The 20,506-nt window shown below is 55.1% G+C and overlaps 1 protein-coding gene across 2 annotated transcripts in view; it reads right to left on the reverse strand.

Moving 5' to 3' along the window:
- Positions 1 to 354: 354 nt before the first annotated feature.
- Positions 355 to 20,506, reverse strand: part of TAFA5 (TAFA chemokine like family member 5) — a 195,204-nt gene continuing 175,052 nt past the window's right edge. For both annotated transcript variants that reach the window (XM_061205502.1, XM_061205501.1), the window contains exon 4: positions 355 to 1,135. In XM_061205502.1, the coding sequence (XP_061061485.1) occupies positions 1,127 to 1,135 (9 nt within the window). In that variant the 3' untranslated portion in view covers positions 355 to 1,126. The remainder of the gene's footprint in view (positions 1,136 to 20,506) is intronic.

Raw genomic sequence — 20,506 nt, forward strand, 5'->3', positions numbered from 1 at the left:
CACCGGCCAGCATGCCTGTGCCACCCCAGACCTGGTCCTCAGCTCGCGGCCCGCAGAGTCCTGCCCCTCGGTGGTGCCGGGCGCCCCTACGTCCGGGGATGCCGGTCCCCCCCCCCGCCCACCCCAGAGACTTCGGGAACCCCCAGCCCCGGCCCACGTTTCAGGACGGCCGGGGCTACCACATGAATTGTTAAATAGGATTTTCTACAAGTATACAACATATAAAAACTGTTAAATATATAACTTTCGGCTTTGCAAAATACATTTAATGATCTCTTTCAAACAAGTGTTACTTTCGCTTTCTTTAATTTGCTTTCTGGAGCTAAATGGTGATTGGATGAGACAGCAGTCATGGGAGACCCGACATGCTCTTGGCGAATCCTGGATTATCCCACTATCAGAATGGAGCTGCAGAGAGGCGCGTTTAACTGGTTAAAACAGAAAGTGATTTTAGTACGAGAAAGTCCATCTAAGTACAGGGGAGCAGGTGCACACAGCGGGCTGTGCTCCCGGCCAGGCGCGCCCGCGGGGTCCACGTGGGGACATCGCCGGCCGTGTGTCCTCCGGCCGCATCCTCCGGCTGCTCAGGGGGCCCCGCAGCGTCCGTGGGGTGGGTGCCTCTCCAGCGTGTCTCTGCCCCCGTGCCCCCCAATCGAACCCAGGGACTCGGATGGTAAGGACGAGTCCACGTTAAAATAGATTTTGCTCTTTGGTCTATTGAATATACTGAAAGGATAAGAAAATAAAAGCGATTCGGACAGTCTGGGGCACAAGGAGAGGCCACGGCTGCGCCCGAGACTCAGTCCTCCCCGGGCCCGGCGCTGTCCTCCTCTCTAGGGCTGGCTGGGCTGCAGCTGCCTCCTCCTTGTCTGCGGCCGGGAGGGTGGCCAGGCCAGGTTCCAGGGACGCCCGGTGACGCAGCCCTGCTGTATGTCCCAGGACTGACTCCTCGGGGCGGCCGGACAGACTCAGCTCAGGCGGCCGAGGAAGCAGGCTGTCCTTGACAGGCTAGAGAAACGGAGGGTGGGCGGGTGGCAGAGGGTGGGTGGCATCCACGACCGACTGAGGATTGTGGCCTCTCCAGGGAGCCAAAGTCACTCCTGGGGCCCCTCTGGGGCTGCGTTTGTCAGGAGACCTGAGGAGCAGAGAAGAGAGCCGTCAGCCTCCGCAGACACCAAGGGTTCCCGTCGGGAATGGCAGGAACCCAGAGATCGTCCACGAGGCTGGCCTCGCCCGGACAGCACACTTAAAAGATGCCAGCAGACTTCCTCAAGGACAAAAACTAGGTCTCGGACCCCAAGGCTGGAGGAGAACCTACGCTTGTCACAGAGGGCAGCCCGGGGGCACCCCCTTCCTCTGGGCTGTGGGTGGGACCCCGCCCTAGGCCCTGATGGGGGGCACGCACTGGAGCTCCGTCAGCCGCCAGTGTGAGCTGCGCGTCCTCCGCCCCGTGCCGGCCAGGGCCTCGGGCCTGGGTTGCATCCAACTGTTTCCCTAACCGTGTCTTGCACTGTGCCCTGTACACAGCAGGCACTGCATAACTGCACAGAGTGATGGAAACACGTGTGTCTCACCCCTACAGAGCCCCTGGGAGGCTGCAGAGCTGGGGTGTTCGTGCTGGTTGATGAGGCCCCAGGCACCCACACCCAGCACCCCAGAGTCCCAGGAGATGCGACACAACAGGCCAGCTCGCAGCCGTGAAGTGATGTGAGGGGCAGCGGAGATATCACCTGTAAAGTGACGGAGACAGGAAAGCAGGAAGTGTGGTTTCCACAGAGCGTCACAGCCTCAGGTGGTGGGACCCGTGTTCAGCAGCCTCCCGTCCCATGTCCCCACTGGACCACTGGCTCCCTCGTCCCATAGGGTGGCCCCAATTTGAGGCAGGGACCCCGAGGCCTGGGGTCCCACAGACAGTATCTTGGTGGCCACTGCCTTTTAGGACCCCGGGCCTGGGTCACGCGCATGGGGGCTGGCCTCCCTGTACCGTCTCCCGGCAGGCCCAGCTCTGCAGGGAGTGGATGGTGTTCTAGGGGTCCCACAGATGCCATGGGGATGGGACACAGCGGGTGTGACGGCCCAGGAGGGGCCCCTCCAGATGTGCTGGGGGAGACCTCCCCCAGAAACCCCTTCCCCTCTCCCTGCAGTTGCTTCTCCGCCTCCGGGCTGGTCCCACGTCTACCCCATCCGGCCTGAGCCCCGGCCCTTTCCCACCTGCCTGCGCCCCGGTCACACTCCACCAGGCCCCGCCCACACTCCCACCAGGCCCCGCCCATGGCGCAGGCCCCTGTCCCTGTCACGCGGACCATGCCACGGCCTCCTGGCTCCTCCCGAGTCCTCAGCCGCCAGGCTGTGTGCAGGCTGTCCCGCTCGCACGGACCCTCTCCCCAGGCCCCACCCTGAGGGCCTCACCCTGCCCGTCTGTCCCGTCCTGTCCTGCAATTAGCCGTCGGGGGCCGTGAGCCGGGCTAGCACTGTTGACATCTTCACGGTCTTCCTCGGTGACCGGCTCGGGGGGAATCTGGACTGACTGCCTCTGGCCTGCCCTCCTCCAGGACAGACAAGGCCCCTCCCCAGGTGGCTGGGCTGCACATCCCACCCCAGCTCTGACAGGGCCTCGGCACTGCATTCAGAGCCCCTGCAGGGACCTTGCTCTCTACCTGCAGCTCCCAGACAGCAGCCAGGAGCCAGGAGGAAGAGCACCTGCCGGACAGGACTCAGCTTGGCCTCCCCTCCTCCAAGCCCGTGGCCCTGGAACCCCGAGGCCGGCACAGGGTTCCAAGGAGCAGCTTTGAGAAACTCAGGTTTCCCTGAGGCCCCCGCCGGACCGTGCTGTCTCATCCCCAGCTCTGTGTGGAGCCCGCACACGCGGGCGCCCCGAACGCATCAACGGTGAGGGAGTGTTAACTGGATTTAGGTGTTTCAGGCCCAAGGACACCTAGCAGGTTGATGGCAGAGCTGGACCAGAGCTGAGGGTGTCCAGGGAGGGTCAGAGCTCTCTGCCCCCAGCCCCAAGGGACTCAAGGCTGCCTGAGGCTCCAGGTTGGCAGGTGCCCACCCTCTCGGCAGGACTAGGCCCCCCACGGGGCTGTGGAAGCAGGGCTGCTGTGGGACCCTAAGGCCGCGAGCACACATCCGTAAGTGATGGGGGCCCGAGAGAACCTCCACATGCAGTTGCGGGCGTGCATGGGCTCAGCCCTCGCTCTGTCTCCACTGACGGAAGCCCAGCCCAGAAGCGGGAGGGCACGGGGAGCAGAGCCAGGGCACGAGGTATCTTTGGAGGGGGGATCACCGTTCAGACCACCGCAGGGTCCTAGCTGCGGATCTCTCTCCACATCTGGCCAGCTGCCTGATCTCGGCCCAGGGACACTGACCCTGACCCCAGTGGACGCCTCCAGCCCCAGCCTTCCCGAGTTTGGCAAAGGCCTCCTTGCATGCCATGCTCGACCCAGGAGTCCAGGAGTGGTGGTGACCCTCGCCTCACCCGGACCTTGCAGGCCCGCCCGTCCAGGTCCATCGCCCTGCTGACCATAGCACGTGGCAGCCGTCCCCTCCCCGACCTGTCCAGCCACGTCCATGACGGAGACCGTAGAGCACAGTCACTCACCGGCACCTGAGGGGTTAACCAAGAAAGGATGCACTGATTCTACTTTTTTTAACCTACAAAATTGTATAAATTCTTATTTGTAGAGAAACGGGAAAACATATGAGTATAAAAAGAAAATAAAAATCCATCCACGTTTCCATATCAGAAGATATTTGGATAAATTTAGTGTATTTCCTTCACACCCTTTAAAACATATACATGTGTACGATGAGGGCTGGGTTCCGCATGAACGTTTGCATTGTTTGTGGGAGCAGGTCGGCAGCCTGTTCTGGGCGATCGGCAATTCCTGGGCTGCACACGTGCTCACGGGGCCCCCATGGGATGGACTCCCAGGGACCTGGGCTGTCTCAGTGGCCCCCGCGCCCCACCTGGGGGGCTGCTTCTCGTCGTCTGCGAGCTGAGATGGCAGAGGCTTCATGTCCACCTTAATTCGATAAAAGAGAAGCAGGATTTGGTTGAGGGCTCATCTTCACTTCTCCTGACGACCAGAGGAGTAGAATAATCTTGCCAACGTGGTCCCCGGCCACTGGCACCGGCCCGTCTTGTCAGATCATCTGCTCAGGTCTTGTATTTCTTACTGATCTGAACAAGACCGCGTGCATAATCTCAGCTGCGCCCATGTGTACAGGCCAGGGAGAGTCCCGGGCACGTTTACTATAGGCCTGTCTCCCAGCTTGGTCCACCCTTAGCTTTCATTCATGGTGCATCACACACAGGGAGGTTTTCGTTTGGGGGGAGTAAGCACGGCTGATGTTTCATTAGGATGCCCCCATGGCTTGAAGCAATGCAGTCACTACATACGTTCTAGTGATTTCTTACAGTCACAGGTGTTTGTCCCTGTAGGTCCCCCATCCTTGGGGGGGGTCTCCACTTTCCTCCACATACCCTGGCCTCTGGCGCTTCCAGCCCCTGGTGGGTGGGTGGGGAGGGATGGACACAGGCCCCTGTCTGCTCTGGCCAGTCCACCCAATCAGGCCAGCCTAGAGACAGAACCCCTGAGCCCAGCGGTTCTGGAGGGACACAGAGGCCCGTCCAGCTAACTTCCGAGCCCTGGACGTCCGCTTCCTTCTCCTGCCAGGCCCAGGCTAAGTGGGGAGGGAGGCAGGCCCAGAGCTGCCCGGAGAGGGTGGGCTGTCACTGGACCCCCCAGGCCAGAGCTCAAACACTCTCTGAGGCCTTTGTTGTCAGACCCTGGGCCTGGCTGCCCCCCGGCACCTGCCTGACCGTCAGGAACGGACAGGCAGCCTGATGTCCGCAGAGGCTGTGCTTGGATGGGACAGAAGTCCCGACCCAGCCAACAGCCGAGTGGTGGCTGCCAGCTCGTCCCCAGGCCTCGTGACCAGAAAAGAGGCCTGGAAGTCGGGTTTGCAGCCGAGAAAAGTAGTCAGAACGGCAAGGATAAGCTCCAGCAAAGACACACAGGCTTTGGAGAAGCCAGCAGAGCCCTTCTGGCCCCAGAGAAGCATTTCCCGCTGGGGAATCACACGGCCGAGGCCCATCTCGGGCCTCACAGGGGTCCCCGCTCAGGGCCCTGTGCTGGTCCTCACAGCTCATTGGAAAACCAGCGCTGGGCTGGTCCCTGCAGGCGGCAGGACGTTCCCGTGCTGGGAAGTGGCCCACTGGTCTCCGGCGCCCTTCCCCATGGAGCGTCTTCTCAAGACAATCGGCCAGAACCCCAGGGACACCCAGGAAGCAGCCCCTGCTCTCCTGCAGGCTGCCCCCCCACCTGGGATCCTGAGCCCCAGGGATGACCAATGAGAAGTGAGTCATGTCTCATCCATGTAGCCCTTACCTCCCACCTGCTCAGGGACACACAGGGCCAGTGACCAGGGCCCCGGGCCTAGCGGGACCATGACAGCCACCTGGCCGGATGCTTGGGCTGTGTCATGAGGGCCCTGCTGTATCCCTGTCTCTGGAGAGGGCATCCAACCTGGGGTCCCCTCCCCATCCGTGCACCTGAGGGCCCAGGACGCTGCCCCAGGTCAGCAGGTGGCATCCTTGTGGCCACGTTCTCCCCCTCCCTGGTGAAGTCTCCCGTGTAGGGGTTTCCCTGCTCCACTGGCCCCAGGAGGATTCTCCCCGGCCTGCCTGCCCCCCTGGATGGTCCCACTAAGCAGCCCTGCGACTCCAACCGCGAGCTGAGCTTGATCAAGAAACTTGACGTGGGCCCCAGCTCCTTGGAGGGCCCTGAGCTTTTCCAGAGCTGACCTCCTGGAGGGCACCTGCTCATCCTGGCTATACATTTCTTATGGGTCGGATCTGTCACTGCACTGGGGGTCTCCCCAAACCCCCGTGGGTTCCTTCAGGGCCGGGGTCACCTCCCTCCCCTCTGAACTGGGCAGTGACACCCACTCTGAGCCCCAGTCCTGGCGACCATGGCTTGATGTGCAACATCGCTCGGACACCCTTTGACCACATGGCTTTAGGACCTTCTACCCCAATGGGAACAGAGGCCCAGGGAGGCAAAGCGGCCGGTCCCAGGTGACTGACAAGGCTCCACACCCCGCTTTTGCTGCCAGGGAGCTGTCCTCAACTCTCCTCTCCCCGCCGGAGGGGCTTTCTGGGAGCTGCACCCAGCTTCCTGAATCCCGGTGGTCAGTGCGGCTGCTCTCCTGGTGTGTGAAGATCCAGAGTGTCTTGGGGTCGCAGCCTCTGTGTGACCCCCTGGTGTCCCTGGGCCTGGAAAGCAGCCGGCACCCAGCAGGCTCCAGCTCTGTGCATGGCCGTCCAACACCCCAAGGTCATGGACTGCGTCCTCAGGGTCTGCAGCTATTTCTCTGGGACTCCGCTCCCGAGGTGGACAGAGCTTGCCCCAGGGTCACCTTGCCTTGCACGCTGGACACACGACAAGCTGACACAGGAGCCGGCCCAGCACTGCCCACGTCCCCTGCGGTCACCAGGCTCAGTGGACATAGCCTCTCAGTCAGTGGCGAGAGCCCCAGGAGTGTTTGGTCTGAGGACTGAGCTGTGGACGCGCCCGGGGTTCCCGTCCAGGGCAGCCCTTCCCGCCGGCCAAGGAAAGCACATCTTCCGAGGTAACCAGGAGGTTTTTCTTGGTATTTGGACGCTATAAAGCATCGTTGATGAAACAAAAGGAAACTTTCCAGCCCTGTGAGTGCCCTGAGTGATATTCCCTCTTCCTCTGAAAGCTTCCATTTGCCTTTAGGGCCAGGATGAGTATTCTGTTTAAAGGGCACAATATTCTGGACTGAAAGCCCCGAACGAAAGGTTCTAACGGACAACAGAGACGTGGCAACTGCGGGGTTAGCGAGATGACCACGGCCTGCGCGAGAGAGCTTGACCATGAAGGCTGCTACCACGGAGAGAGTAAAAACAACCTGGGGAGAAGCTTCTGGAAAGGCTGTGCATCGTCCCATCCATGCCCAGCCAGCCATGTGATTGAGTTTCTGGTACCATTTCCTGACCTCATCCGGCCAGTTCACACCCGAGGAGGGCGGTTAACTGACTCCTGAGCCTGGGATGTCCCAGACGCCCAAGGAGGGAGGGCACACGATCGTCCGCAGAGGGGCCCTGGCCGCTCAGACACGTCCCCCTCTGCCCTGCTGTGAGGGAGGAGACGACCGGCCACCTGGAGACCCAAGGCCCTGTGAAAACTCACACTGGCGTCCAGCGCGCAAGGGGGGAGACAGGACAGAGAGATGCGGCACCTCGAACGGCGGGGTCGGTGACAAAGTCGGGGGGGGCAGCGCGAGGGCCAAGGCCTGGTCTGAGGATGCCCAGCACGAGACAGCAGGGCCCCAGGCCCTCCCCCGCCCCTCAAGCACCAGCCCAGCTGCCCCGGACGCACCTGTGTCTTGTCACTGCGGCTGCTTCTAAGGACCTCTGTCCCCCACCCAATCTCCATCACTCCTCTGCCCCAATCTAGGGGCTGCTAAATGCCAAGAAGAATGACGACTACGCCATCTCCTGATATTTAGGGGCCCTTAGTAGGCAAGGAGTGGAGGGCCTCGTCTCCTGGAGCCCACAGCACAGCAAGGTCACGTGAACTGCCCCCAAACAGGGAGCACACCCCTGATGACATGTGACATGCACGGCCCGTGACGCTCTGGGGAATCTGCAGGGCTGAGGGCTGCGGGCAGTGCCTGGCGGGACCTTGCTGAGCCAGCTCTGAAGGGCCAGGCCACGACGGGGCCACGTAGGAGAGAAGCCGGGGAGGGGATGGAGCGGGGCAGGGGGACAGGGGAAGCCTGGGTGGGGTGCTGAGGGCCCTCTCAGCCGGAGGGGCAGTTCCGTCCCTGCCCTGTGGCCTCAGGACACGTCCCCTTGTGCTTGTGAAGCAGCGTGAAGTGGCCACCCCGGCCCTGCACCAGGCAGAGCAGACGGGCACCTCTGTGCATCATTATTCTCGCGGCCCCGCCAGGGCCCGAGTCTGGAAACCCCAGAGGCGGCACAGCCAACGGGGAGACGCCGGGTCTGACCCCCGGCCCCCCCTCCTGCCATCCTCACACCGCAGCCCTTGGTGAGGCCTCGGGTGACCACATCTGCCCTGCCAGCCTCAGCACTGGCCGGAGTGGGTCTCTCCTCCTGGGGTCTCTGGCTAACAAAGCCTCCGCTTGGCTTCAATCACCCTAAGCCACTCATCTCCCAGGGCCTGAGGAGACAGACCACAGCCCTCGCTGGGCTGATGGAGAGCCAGCAAAGGCTGGGAGGGCCGTCTGGAATGAACTGTAGAGTCGGCATGCCTGGGTGCTCACTGACCTCCCCCTCACACAGCGGGCCCTGCGGGTCGGAGGACAGGAGCGGATTCAGTGCCCGCTCACCCGGGGAGAGGCTGCTGCCACAGACCATAGGGTGATTGAACCCCAGGGGATGAAGGGACAAGGGTGCAGCAAGTGCCAGGCAGGGGCTGAGCGCTGACATGGGGGTCCCAGCAGAATGAGAGGGAGAAGACCTGAGAGCAAGAGCTTAAGATAAACCCGGGGACGGCCAGAACCACAACAAGCCCGTCACCCCACACCTGTCATAAGCTGCTTCTTAGTCTTTATGGATCTGAGCAGGGAGCCCGAAGATATCAGCTCTGGGTGCAGCGGGGCAGCTCCAGGCATCTCACCTGTCTTCACCATTAAAACATCTGCCACTCAGTCATCGCGGGGACGCAGCACCTGGACGTGAGGGACCAGGGGCCAGGCAGCAGATTGCTCTAACCAGGGCATCAAGTGATGTGGGCTGGCACAGACAGTGCAGCCCTTCTGTGCCATGAGGCAGAGAGCTGAGGGAGGAGGATGGGCGGGAGCTGCCAGGGCCCTCTGGGGGAAGGTTTGTGCTGTTCTATTTAGCTTTTATAGGCAACCAGACTGGAGTGTCCTTACTTTAGGCAAGCTGATAGCTGTAATAATACATATTTATTGTTTAGCTAAATGGTCTAGCTTCTCTTTCTAAAAAAACAAAAACTGTTTCTTGAATCTGATGTGGGAAAAATATATATCTATCTTTACAACCATTTATTTATTTTCTTTGACTCATGACTCTTTCTTGGAGTCTGTCTTCTGAGAGAAGTTTCTAGAAAGTCTGCACCAGGCTGGGTCCCAGCGTGGTGGGGTTCTGAGGGGGGCTGGGTCCTAGTGGACCGCAGTTTCTATTTCTGTTGAGCTGCCTCATTACGGACAAGCTGTGTTGTTTCCTCCTCCGGGAGGGAAGAAAGCATTCTGGAGCCTCTGGTTTTGGATCAGGAATGCTAGGATCCAGGTCCAATCCTGATACAAGGGATGGCTCAGGTTATAAGGCCCCTGTAAAAGGAAGAGGGCTGACAGAATTCATGCCACCAAAGCAAAATCACCCCTGAGCCTCGAATTCCGAACAGGGGCAGATCAGGGGCCATGCTGGGCTGTCCCTCCTGTGATGGCAAATTCACCCTTGGCTCTGAAGGGTGATCAGCAAGTAGCCATTAACGCAATGATCCAGACCCTGTTTACCGGATGGTCCCGTGGTGAGTGACCGCCCAGCACACCCTTCATCAGGGGCTTTACCAACTCCAAGGGCCTTATCCCCAGCTTTTCTGTGATGAGGAGCCATATTTAAAACAGAGTTACAAAGGCCTCAGAGATGCCGGGGGTTGATTAAATGCCCAGTGATACAAGGTCCCAACAAAACTGACAACAGCCTCCATGGGCATTTGAAAAAGAACGTCGATGCAAGTGTGTGCACGTGTGTGGAGATGTGTGCATTTATGTGGATGTGTGTGCAGGTGTGTGGAATTGTGTGTGTATGTGAGTATGTGTACACGTGTGTGCACGTGTGTATCTGCTGGACAACTCCCTGCCCGGCCCTATGGAGGGCCGTTCTGACTCGGGTCTCAGAGAGGGCGGAGGGCTGTGGTCCAGGACCCTGGCAACAGATGCCTCCCTGGACACCTCAGTGCGCGTTTCCTGCCCCACCATTGCCCCCTCCCTACAGCCTGGGGTCTGTCACTGGTGAGATTTGGGGTCTTAGGAAGGACCCCATTGAGACAGGTCTGGGTATGAATCTCAGCTGGGCTCTTCCTGTCCTGAGGCCTCAGGAAAGGGGCTTGGCTGCCACAGCCTCAGTTTCCACATCCACGAAACGGGACCACCCAAGGGCACAGTTTCCCCCTTTTCACAGGAGTAGAGAATGTGAGCAGAGCACGGCTGCCGTCCGACAGCCTCACCCAGGACCACTGCATCTTTTTCTGCACGACGCCTGCATGTCTGCAGAACTGGGGCCTGACGATGCTTTGTCTAGGCTCCTCTGGGTTTATAAGGCCGCTGAACAAATAAAGGGATACTGGTCTCCTAGACCTAAATAAGGTGATGATGCTTGTAATAGGATTTCAGTGAGAATGGAGGTTTACTGAGGACATCCACTAGGTATTGCAAAGCCCCGCTGCAGCCCAAGCCTCCTTCTCTCAGGAAAACACCCCTACACAGCCCAGGGCCCCCCTCGAGCAGCCGTGGGTTTGTCCCCTGGCCGAGCAGCATGCCCACACCGCACAGGGCAGCTAGCAAGATTATGGAAATAAACCACACGCCATGTGAGGATGGGCAAGCAAGATGAGATAAAGGATGCAGAGACAGACGACTCTCCAGGCCTGGAAGGACTCTGCATTCATGCCATCTCCTAAGTACCTGTAAGTTCTTACTCCACTTTCTAAAAATGGAAGCAGAACTCAGAGGTGGTGCCAATGCAAGAATGTCAGGGGGGACCCCACCAGGGGAGCCACGCTAATGAAATGCAACACAGCCACGAGGTGACACCGGGGACAGAGGCCACAGGCCACCCTCAGAACCCACCCACCACCCAGGGTCAGGGCACGGCCTGGCGAGGAGTGAGGTGACCTCTAGGGACGGCGAGCGACCTCCAAGGACAGCCGAAAGCAAACGGGCCTCAGCCCTATAGCATCAGGGACCTGAATTCTGCCATCAACCGAGTGAACCTGGGCGAGGCTCTTTCCCGGAGCCTCAGGTGAGACGCAGCCCGGCCCACACCTGGGTTTCTGCCCTGTGGGACCTGGGCCGAGACCCCGGCCACGCGGTGCTGGATGTCTGACTGCTGAGCTGTGAGATGGCAAAGGCTCTCCGTCACCAAATGTGCCGCAGCACAAAAAATTCATCCACCCCGAGCCAGGCTCCCGGGCCCCAGCCCCACACAGGGGCCTCCAGCTCCATCTACCCCGAAGGCGGGTGGGTGCCTGAGTCCCGGGTGAGGGAAGTGGCTGAGAGCCCCACTCGGCCCGAGGGAGGCCGGCATCCCTGCAGCATCCTGTCCGGGTGTTGCCCAGCTCCCGCAGGGACGTGCCTCCACTGGACGGGCCCCAGGTTGAGACCAGCCCGTTCCCCTCACGGTTCACACATGGTCCAGTCCAGCTCCACTCATGACCTTGACGCTGCCAGGGTCACGTCTCCCCGGCGGGCCAGCCTCAGCCCAGGCCACCTCCAGCTCTGCAGGGGGCTGCCCTCGACCTCCCCAGGGGCTCAGCTGCCCTGGGAACGGCCAGCTCGCCAGGCGGCTTTTCTAAAGGGAGTGTGGATAGTGCAGGCCGGCCTCGGATCCCTGTCTGCTTTGTCTCCTGGCAGAGTCAGCCTTTGACGTCCCATCCACCCCCTCCGCCAACCCCAGCAACTAGAGCCCGGCCGGCATCGGAGGATGACGGCCTCGGCCACTGCAGCTCGCGGCAGACCCACCATCCCAAGTTCACAGGCGATGCCTGGCAACGACGGGGTTGGGGAGGGGGGGTGGAGGTGTGTCCTCAGAGGTGTCATCAGACACGCTCTCCTCGACACCTGGCCGTCCACAGCGGCGAGGGAGGCCCCGCGTGCCCGGGAAGCTCAGCGTCAAACCCAATCCCTGCGCTGCCTCCTGTGTCCACTTTCAGGGGCTGGGGAGGTCACCTGCTGGGCCCAGGCAGGCTCCTCACGGTGCCACACGTCGGCAGAGGGGGCGGTGGCCCCGCCAGGCCGCTGTCAGTCAGAGGAGTCCCAAGACCAGGCCGAGGACAAACCCTTTCTTGCTCAAATATCCATCCACATCCATCTGCTAATAGCGGCTTCACGGAGGGATAGCTCACAGCCCAGACCATGTGCCCTTCTTCAGGGTCAAGTTAGTGGTTTTGCTCTATTCAGAGCTGTGCAACCATCACCACAGTCAACTTAGAGCACTTCTATCCCCCCAAAATACACTCATCAGCAGTGATGCCCCCATCCCATACCGGGAGTTCCCCCAGGAGAGGGATCCTGAGTCACGCGGTAGCTCCGTGTCTCACTTTTTGAGCAAATGCCAGACTGTTTTCCAAAGGGTCTGAAACATGCATTTCTGATTCTCCTGATGGCACACTGCCCAGCACTTTCCAGAAAGACTGGCAAATTCACATGCTTATAACCAGCATCCTTCACGAGGCCTCAAAATGAAGTTAAAGGAAATTTAACACCCACCACAGTGAGTCCTGAGGAGAAGCACCCATTCGTATTTCAGCTGCTGATACCCGACGGAGAATCGCTCGCCACACTTTGTCCCCGCTTCATGTTTTAGGAACTTTCCACCCCTGGGCTGTGTGCCTTTTCGTCTGCCTGCTGCCCCCAGCCCTGGGGTTAGAAACCAGCTCCTGCCGGGCGGGTCCCCCGACGCCCACCTTGCCATCTGCCTCTGTTCTCGGGAAGGTGAGCTAGACTTTCAGAAGTTTGGGATATCAAGGCAAGGCAGGGCTGCCCCTTGAAGGCGGGCCTAGCGTGGGTCTCTCGGTCACTGGGTGGCCTGCAGAAGGCCTCAGTGTTTTCATCTGTAAAATGGGGTGGTAACAGTGCACGGCCCACGGTGGCCGTCAGCCTGAGCAGGTCGACCTGTGCAGGTGCTCAGAACAGCAGAGGCGAGTGTCTGCAATCATCACTGATTCTTACTGACTATTTTCAGGCTGATGGACCGTTTCAGCATCCTTCCTCCCCCTGAACTCAAATGTCCACCCGGACTTGTCCTTAACCATCGCATGGTTTCATGTGTTGTAGTTTAGTCTGTAATCCCTAGGGAATTTAACTTGGAACATGGTGTGAGGTAGGGATCCAAGTTGAATTTCCCCCAAGTATGAAGCCGGTTTTCCCAGCATCTGCTGTTGGGGGCTGCCCCTTCCGCACTGTACCACCAGCCCGTGCTCACCAACATCCAGGTTCATCGCAGGACCACGTGGTCTGGTTCATGGGTCAGAAAGAGCGGCAGAAGAGCCAACATCTTCTCCGGTTTCAATTGTATCCTGGGGACTTTGCCAGACAGAATCTGCTGTTAACTCAGGAGGGGGGTGAGGGGCAGAAGCAAGCAGTGGCTGCACCGCCGAGTGCTGAGCTGCTCACAAAGCTCTCTTACCCCCTTGTCCATCCCCAGCAGGAGGTGGACACTGGGGCATGTCCCAAAGCCTTCCTACACACCGTGGATGAGTCCCACCCAATATAAAATGTGAAATCATTTTGTAATGTTCCAGAAAAACTCACTGGAGATTTGATTGAAACTGTATTAAATCTAAACATCAGATTTGAAAGAATAGACAACCTCATAACATTTAGACAATCCCTCACCTTATCAAAGTATGTGACATCTTTCTATTCACTTATTCAAGTCTTTTTAAGTCTCCCATGGGGAGGTTTTGCCATTATCTTCATAGGTGCCTTTTCTTACCAAAGTTATTCCGAGTTATTTTATGTTTTCTCCTGCTATTAACAGAGCTCTCCCCACTCTCTTTCTTTTATTTCACTTATTTATTGTAATTAAATCATTACACATACTTGCTTGGAGGTGAGAACACACAGGCTTTTGTCCAGTCTCTCTTCCATATGCCAGCGGGCATGTTTCTTCCTTAAAGCTGCCTACAAATTTCACCTTCCGTTTTCACCTCCTAAATGACACTTGTGTTCAAGCTACTGCTGACTCCATGCCCTGGCCCTCAGGGTTGATAAGCCTTTATTAATCTAGTCTGGGGTTGGCAAACTTGTGCTACCAAGGGCCGGGTAGTGTATATTTTCAGCTTTGCGGGCCATAAAAGTCTTTCTGCAAAGACTCAACTCTGCCATTGCAGTGTGAATGTATGCCTAGACAATATGTGAGTGAATAAGCAAGGCTGTGTGCCAATAAAACTTTATTTAAAAAATAGGTGGGGGGCCAGATTTGGCAAGCAGGTGGTAGTCGTCCAACCTCTGATCTAGACCAGAGCTTATTTGTGTCTATGAAAGCTTACAGTTGAACACAAGTAGAGAAACTTCTATGTTCATAACTGGTCCAATTTAATAAATTCTTTAATTAGTTTTCAAGGCATTTCAGGTTATTCTCCAGAGTTTTGGAAATACCTGTTTATTTACCTTCTGTAAGTAATAATGATTGCATTTTCTCATATCAAATAGTTGTGTGAGTTCATTTGCCAGAACTTCCAAAAAGTAACAAGTTCCCGGGTGACTGCAGGCTAGCCTCACGACAGCCAGCCTGGGCCTCAGCCCCGGTATGGACAGGGTGGGGTCCATCTTCAGTGCAATGGCAGCTTTGGTTGCGGGGGGACACTGGGTTCCAGAGAGGGCCCACCTTCTCTTCCAGGTTAGCCTGGAGGTCTGTGACCATCGTTCTTTTGATATTTTTCTGAGGAATAAATACAGGGTCTGCCTGGTGCCTTTTTCAGCATCTTCTGAATCAGAACACACATTTTATTTGATCTCCTTATAGGGCTTTTCGTTTTACCTGATTCTGAAATATTAAAGTGTATTTACATTTCTTATATAAAGCTACTGTGTGGTGGCCTTTTTTTTGGTTCTTTTAAAGGACTGCAGAAATCAGTCTGCTGTTATTTTATGCAGGTGGAGGAGACACATATCCCAATCACTACTCCCACCAGGGGCAGGGACCCCAGAGATTTATCTGCATCCTGAAAACAATGCCAGGTCCTGGAGGGCCTCGGGGCGCTTTGCTGAAGGATTTCTGTGCCTGCCAGGGCTCCGAGCCCACAGCACAGACTCAAAAGTCTTTATTGAACAAAATGACTTTCTGGGTATTTTTCTAATTTTGGGGACCTTTCCAGCATCAGGTGTTCACTAGTTCCTAAAATGAACTGGGTAATTTTCCACATTTTCCAGTTGGCGGGGAAGAGACACCTGTACACTGAATGCTTTCAAGAATATGCCAGTTAAAACATCTCCATCTGGAATTTTACTGGAGAATATTAACATTTTTCTACGCCTTTATTTTTGGTAATCCCCCTTCCCCAGAAAATCATATCTTTAACCAAATTTCCATACGTAGTGATCAGTGGGCTAGCTATGCATGCACTCTTGAATAATTTGAGGCCCCAATGTAGGCTGATTTTCCCTTCTTCCTTTCAGAACTATTTTCTAACATAAAAAAAATCTACACATGACAGAAGTAAAAATGCATTTTTATAGTTTTGCCAGAGATGCAACAATTAATTCCATGCCTTTAAAAAAATCATTAATATTTCTTTTTCATCTTTATAGGTTTTCTCCAATCTTTTTGAAGGTGGCTTTTCCCATAGCTTGGGTTCTTCATTTTCGTTCTTTCTGAGTTAAAAATAAAGTTATTTAAGACACAAGTATACCGACGAGTCCATCCTTCCCTGTACCCACAGGTGCACTATCTTATTCTCGTCACATTTTAAATGAGATTTAACGGCCACTCAGATGTGTACACGGTGTCGTCCAGTAAGTGCTGGCCCGCATGATGGTGTTAACGTTCTAACTCTGTCAACATTACAGCAGCCCTAGGAAGTGGGGAATAGCATTTTGTCCATTTTATAGATGTGGAGATGGAGGCACAGGGAGCAAGGTCACGCGTTCTGAGTTAAGCAGATCACAATTGCTTTGCCCGGGAACGGAGCTGGAAAGACTGACCTCACACTTGCATGTGACTCATGGGTGAGTCTACATGTTTTATTTCATCCTTCAACCAACAAACTACAGGAAGGTCCTGGTTGCTTGGGGTAAGGTTATTATTTTGGGTATAGTTTTAAGTATGTCACATTGTGGTTGGAAAAGAAAGTTGGCACATGCCTCCTCTTAGGTTTAATTAGTAACCTGGATTTTGGATATTTTTATAAATTTCATAAATAATAGAAAATTAGAAGCAGCCTATTTGTATGTTATAATGTTCACTATGTTGCTGCAAATTCAACCTTGGTAATTTCATTTTTCAAAAGATCTATGCCCTGGTTCTTTTTATTGTTGTTATCAGTGGTGTTTACTTGACCTTAACACAGATTTAAGAGCTGTTTAAATTCCAACTAAAAATTGTGTTTCTGATCAATTTGTTTATTTGTACTTGGGTTTGCTTCCTGTAAACTTATGCTAATCAGTACATAAACGTTTCTGTGATACTTCTACTGGTTTGAACTGTAATGGATCAGTATGTGTCAATAATTATATACACATCTTAAATGTATCAATATATGCCACCATATTGTTCCAATTTAATCACTTTACCTACTGATTTCCTTTCCATTTCATTTGCCTAGTATCTTTGTCTATTATTTGCTTTTAAACTTTTTGGTTTGTTTGTAGGAGTGCCCTTAGAAGGCAACACATATTTGACTATTTAAAAAACCTGATTTGATAGTCTCTGCCTTTTAGAAGAGAAGGCTAACCCATTTACATTTATTGTCACCACTGAGGCTGCATTTCTGTCTTGATCAGCATGTTCCACACTGATTTCTGGTTCTGCTCCTTTCATGGGTCATTTCCTTACACACAATTTTACTTGCATTTTCTTCCACTGTAGTTTAGGAGAAATCATGTTCTTGTTTCTATTAGTGGTGGCCTTTATGTTAATCAAATGCACTTTTAATGATTAAGCCATTTCCCTAGTGATGTAAGTTCCTTCTTTCCATGAAGAGACATTAAGTGACTCTTTTCTTCGTCTGCAGCTGCCCCCCTGCAGCTGTTGTCAATTTAACCAGAAGTTACAAATCAGTTTACACAAAAATATTCTTCACAACATACAGAGTACATTAAATAATAGTGTCGCCAATTTTGTGTTCAGCTGCATAACCAAAGTTACAGGAATAATTTATATCTAAGCTCCATGTAGTTAATTGGTATCTAGTCACCACTGATCTTCTTACATATGACCTATGACCTTTCCGAGGTCATCAGCCACTCATTCGTATTTCTTTGATTGGCTCCAGGGCATCTTTCATTGACTCTTTCAGGAAAGGTATGTGGGTGGTACACTTTCTAAATCCTTGCAAATTTAAAGCCATCCTGTTTACTTCCTGTGTCCAAAACAACAACCAGAAATAGGACTGAACTCACAAGTAAAAGTATATTTTGACAAATCCCTGGGGACGGTCCTGTCCTTCACTCTGGTTCTGGGTCTCCTGGGTTCAGAAGCGGCTTGTCTGTGCCTTTGGAGGTCTATGGACTTGTCCTCCTGCCTTCATTTTTTTCTCCAATACAACCTGGATGATTGGAGAGTTTTCCTTCACTCTTCCAATTCACAGATATTGCCATGGATGCTTGGGTCCCGGATGCTTTTATTCTGCTTTAATTGGGGGTTTTCCTTGGCTCAGGAAAGCTTCTTGGCAACTCTCTCTTTTCACCTTAACTTGGTTATTCTTTGTTCTTGCCACATGGCTCCCCGCAGCGGTGTCCACTTTCCCAGGTTGGATTTCTGTCCTCTGCCTTCTGTACTTATAACTTCTCTCTCTTTGGCTTCATTTCCTGGGTCTCCTATGAACTGCCTCTCGGTTTAAGATTGGTTCACATCCCTGTGTTGATTCTCTGCAGTTACATGTCCATTATCTGCAGCTTCTGTACACATCTCAATCCACTCTGATGTCTTGGGTCCCATTGAGTTCAGCCTCTATTTGGCCCTGCAAAACTTTGGACGTTTGCCTACATTTCATCCCAGGCTGCCCTTCCTTCAGGCTTCTTGCTCTTGGGTCACAGAGGTCACAGCCTCTTTTATCTCTCTGATGCCAACAAGCAGACACTGACCAGAAGACTCACGTTTACTGCAGGGGTTATTTCCAGAGCTAACTCTGTCTTTAGGTCTTCAGAAAGTGTTCCTTTCCATAGAGAGTGCGCATTCTTTCACAGGCTCCTGCTTATATTTTGGCTGTGATGCTTTTTTAATTCCCTTTTAACCAGGCAGAGGCCAATCCCGGCCAGGAACGAGCCAGCAGGCTCAGGGGGAGGGAGTCTGCATCCTTCCTCTCAGTTCCAGGGGCTGTGGGAGGCTCCGCCTTACCCGGGCTGGCCCAGAAGTTTGGGGTGATGTGCAGAGACCCTCGATCTTCATCGGACCCAAAAGGCAGCCCCCAGTGGGGTCTGATCCCACCGGGGAGGTCAGGTTTTCTGTCTGAGCTGCAGAGTTTTGAGAACTGAAGACTGAGGGGGGGGACAACATGGCCTTGGTGAGCCCGTCATCTGGCTTCTCCTGCCCCAGGTGAGAGGCTCTTCCTGCTAACTCTGCCCCTTCCAGTGGAGCTCACCTCTGCACTGGCATCTTTTCCTGGTCCTGCTAGAGCCGCGTATTCACAGAGTAAAGGGGGAACCGCGGTGCAGGGAGGCTCCACCTCTGCCTGCTGGTTTTCTGACCACTGCAGGTGTCTCTAGGTCCGAAGGTTAGGTCCAGTCACCAGAAGGAGGCCCTGGGCTCTTTGTGCATCACAGGAGGCCTTAGTCAGAGCAGGGGCTCAGAGGATAAAAAAGCAGGGGCACCCTAAGGTTTCTACCGTCCACTCTGGCAAAGCACCCAGCGGGGCTTCACCTGACCTCAGTGCACACTTTACTGTCCACTCTGGCAAAGCACCCAGCGGGGCTTCACCTGACCCCAGTGCACACTTTACTGTCCACTCTGGCAAAGCACCCAGCGGGGCTTCACCTGACCTCAGTGCACACTTTACCGTCCACTCTGGCACATCACCCAGCGGGGCTTCACCTGACCCCAGTGCACACTTCTCTTTTCTCCAAGGCATGGTGCTATTGCCAGTTGTCCTTATTTTCAAAATCTTCTGAAACCGGAAGCTGGGCAGAGGCTGTTCAGCCAGTGCGATGGGTCTGTCACCATAGCAACCCAGAAAGCCACGGCCACTTCCCCACAGACTTGGCACGAGGACCAGACTCTTCCTCTCTCCTCCAAAGGTCCGGGAAGCGTGCCATCCTCGTGGCGTGGATGGCAAAGGTCACGGGGAAGAGGGAAAATGCAGATCTCCACTTGTCTGCTCCTCGTCCATCACACGCCCACCTGTCCTATGAAACCCTGAAGCCACACGGCCATGACTGCACAAGGCCAGTTGCAGCCTGGACACGCAGAGTGGAGAGACACCCCCGGGGCCTGGGTGCCCCTGCTACAAGGCACCGAAGACCAGATGGGCAGGAGGGTTTCAGGAGGGAGTGAGGGTGTGGCTTCATTCTGATGCAGCCATTGGGAACATGAGCACTCCAGAATATTCTGGAAGGTGCCACAGGAGGAAAATCACCAGCCTTTCACCTACAGAGACTCCCCGGGGGTTTTAGAAATGCTTCTCACCCATTATTTCCCTCTCCCCAAACCCCAAGGACCTGTGAGGTCAGCCTGGGGTCACGCTTACCCCTTCCACAGATGAGGAAACTGAGGCTCTGAGAGGTGAAAGTGACTCCCTCAAGGCCACCCACCCAAGTGTGCATTACACCTGTCAAGCCTGCAGGCGGGGGGGCGGCGGGGGGCAGGGGGCGGCCCGTCCGGGCAGCAGCCCCAGAGAACAGGGTTTGACAGAACAGGGCAGTGTGGGGAGGTGCGATCCCACACGGGTCCAGGTGAGCCTGAGATGATGCTCTGGTTGGGGGAGGAGGGGACCCAGGGGCAGAACTGCAGAGATGACAATGCTGGCCTTGGTACCATCCCGGCACTTACATCACCGGGTATATCTCAGTTTAATGGGGAGTTGACATTTAAAGTGATTTAGATTAAGACACAAATCCTTCTATTTCATTTTTCAAGACTGATCTTTAACAAATGTCTACGCCAAATGCCGTATTTCACACCCTCTGCGGCGCCCAGAAGCCATCAGAGCTGCTCTGTGGGCGGAGGGGCTGGGCTGGGGACCATGGGTCACACCCGGACCGCAGCGAGAGGGCCGAGCAGCAAGACACAACCACAGAGAGAGGTTTGGGTGACCAGACCCTGGGGCGTGAGGGGCAGGCCGGGGTGGGTGGAGCAGATGCCAGGGGCCCGTTGCTCTAAGTCAGAGCCAGAACCGCGCTGGGTTAGGAAGAACATCACTGCCCTGACGATTTCTGCCACGCTCATGCTGACTTAACTTCCACCTCAAATATACGATCTGCCTTTTCACAGTACAGTTAAGAAGGATCAGATTTACCTTTGTCTTTCATTAAAAAATAAATCACTAGGTAATGAAATGTCATGTGTAATATTACAAGGACATAGTAAACCAACAGGACAAAACCGTGT

Source organism: Eubalaena glacialis, chromosome 11, assembly GCF_028564815.1.
Source record: "Eubalaena glacialis isolate mEubGla1 chromosome 11, mEubGla1.1.hap2.+ XY, whole genome shotgun sequence".
Taxonomy (NCBI): Eukaryota; Metazoa; Chordata; class Mammalia; order Artiodactyla; family Balaenidae; genus Eubalaena; species Eubalaena glacialis.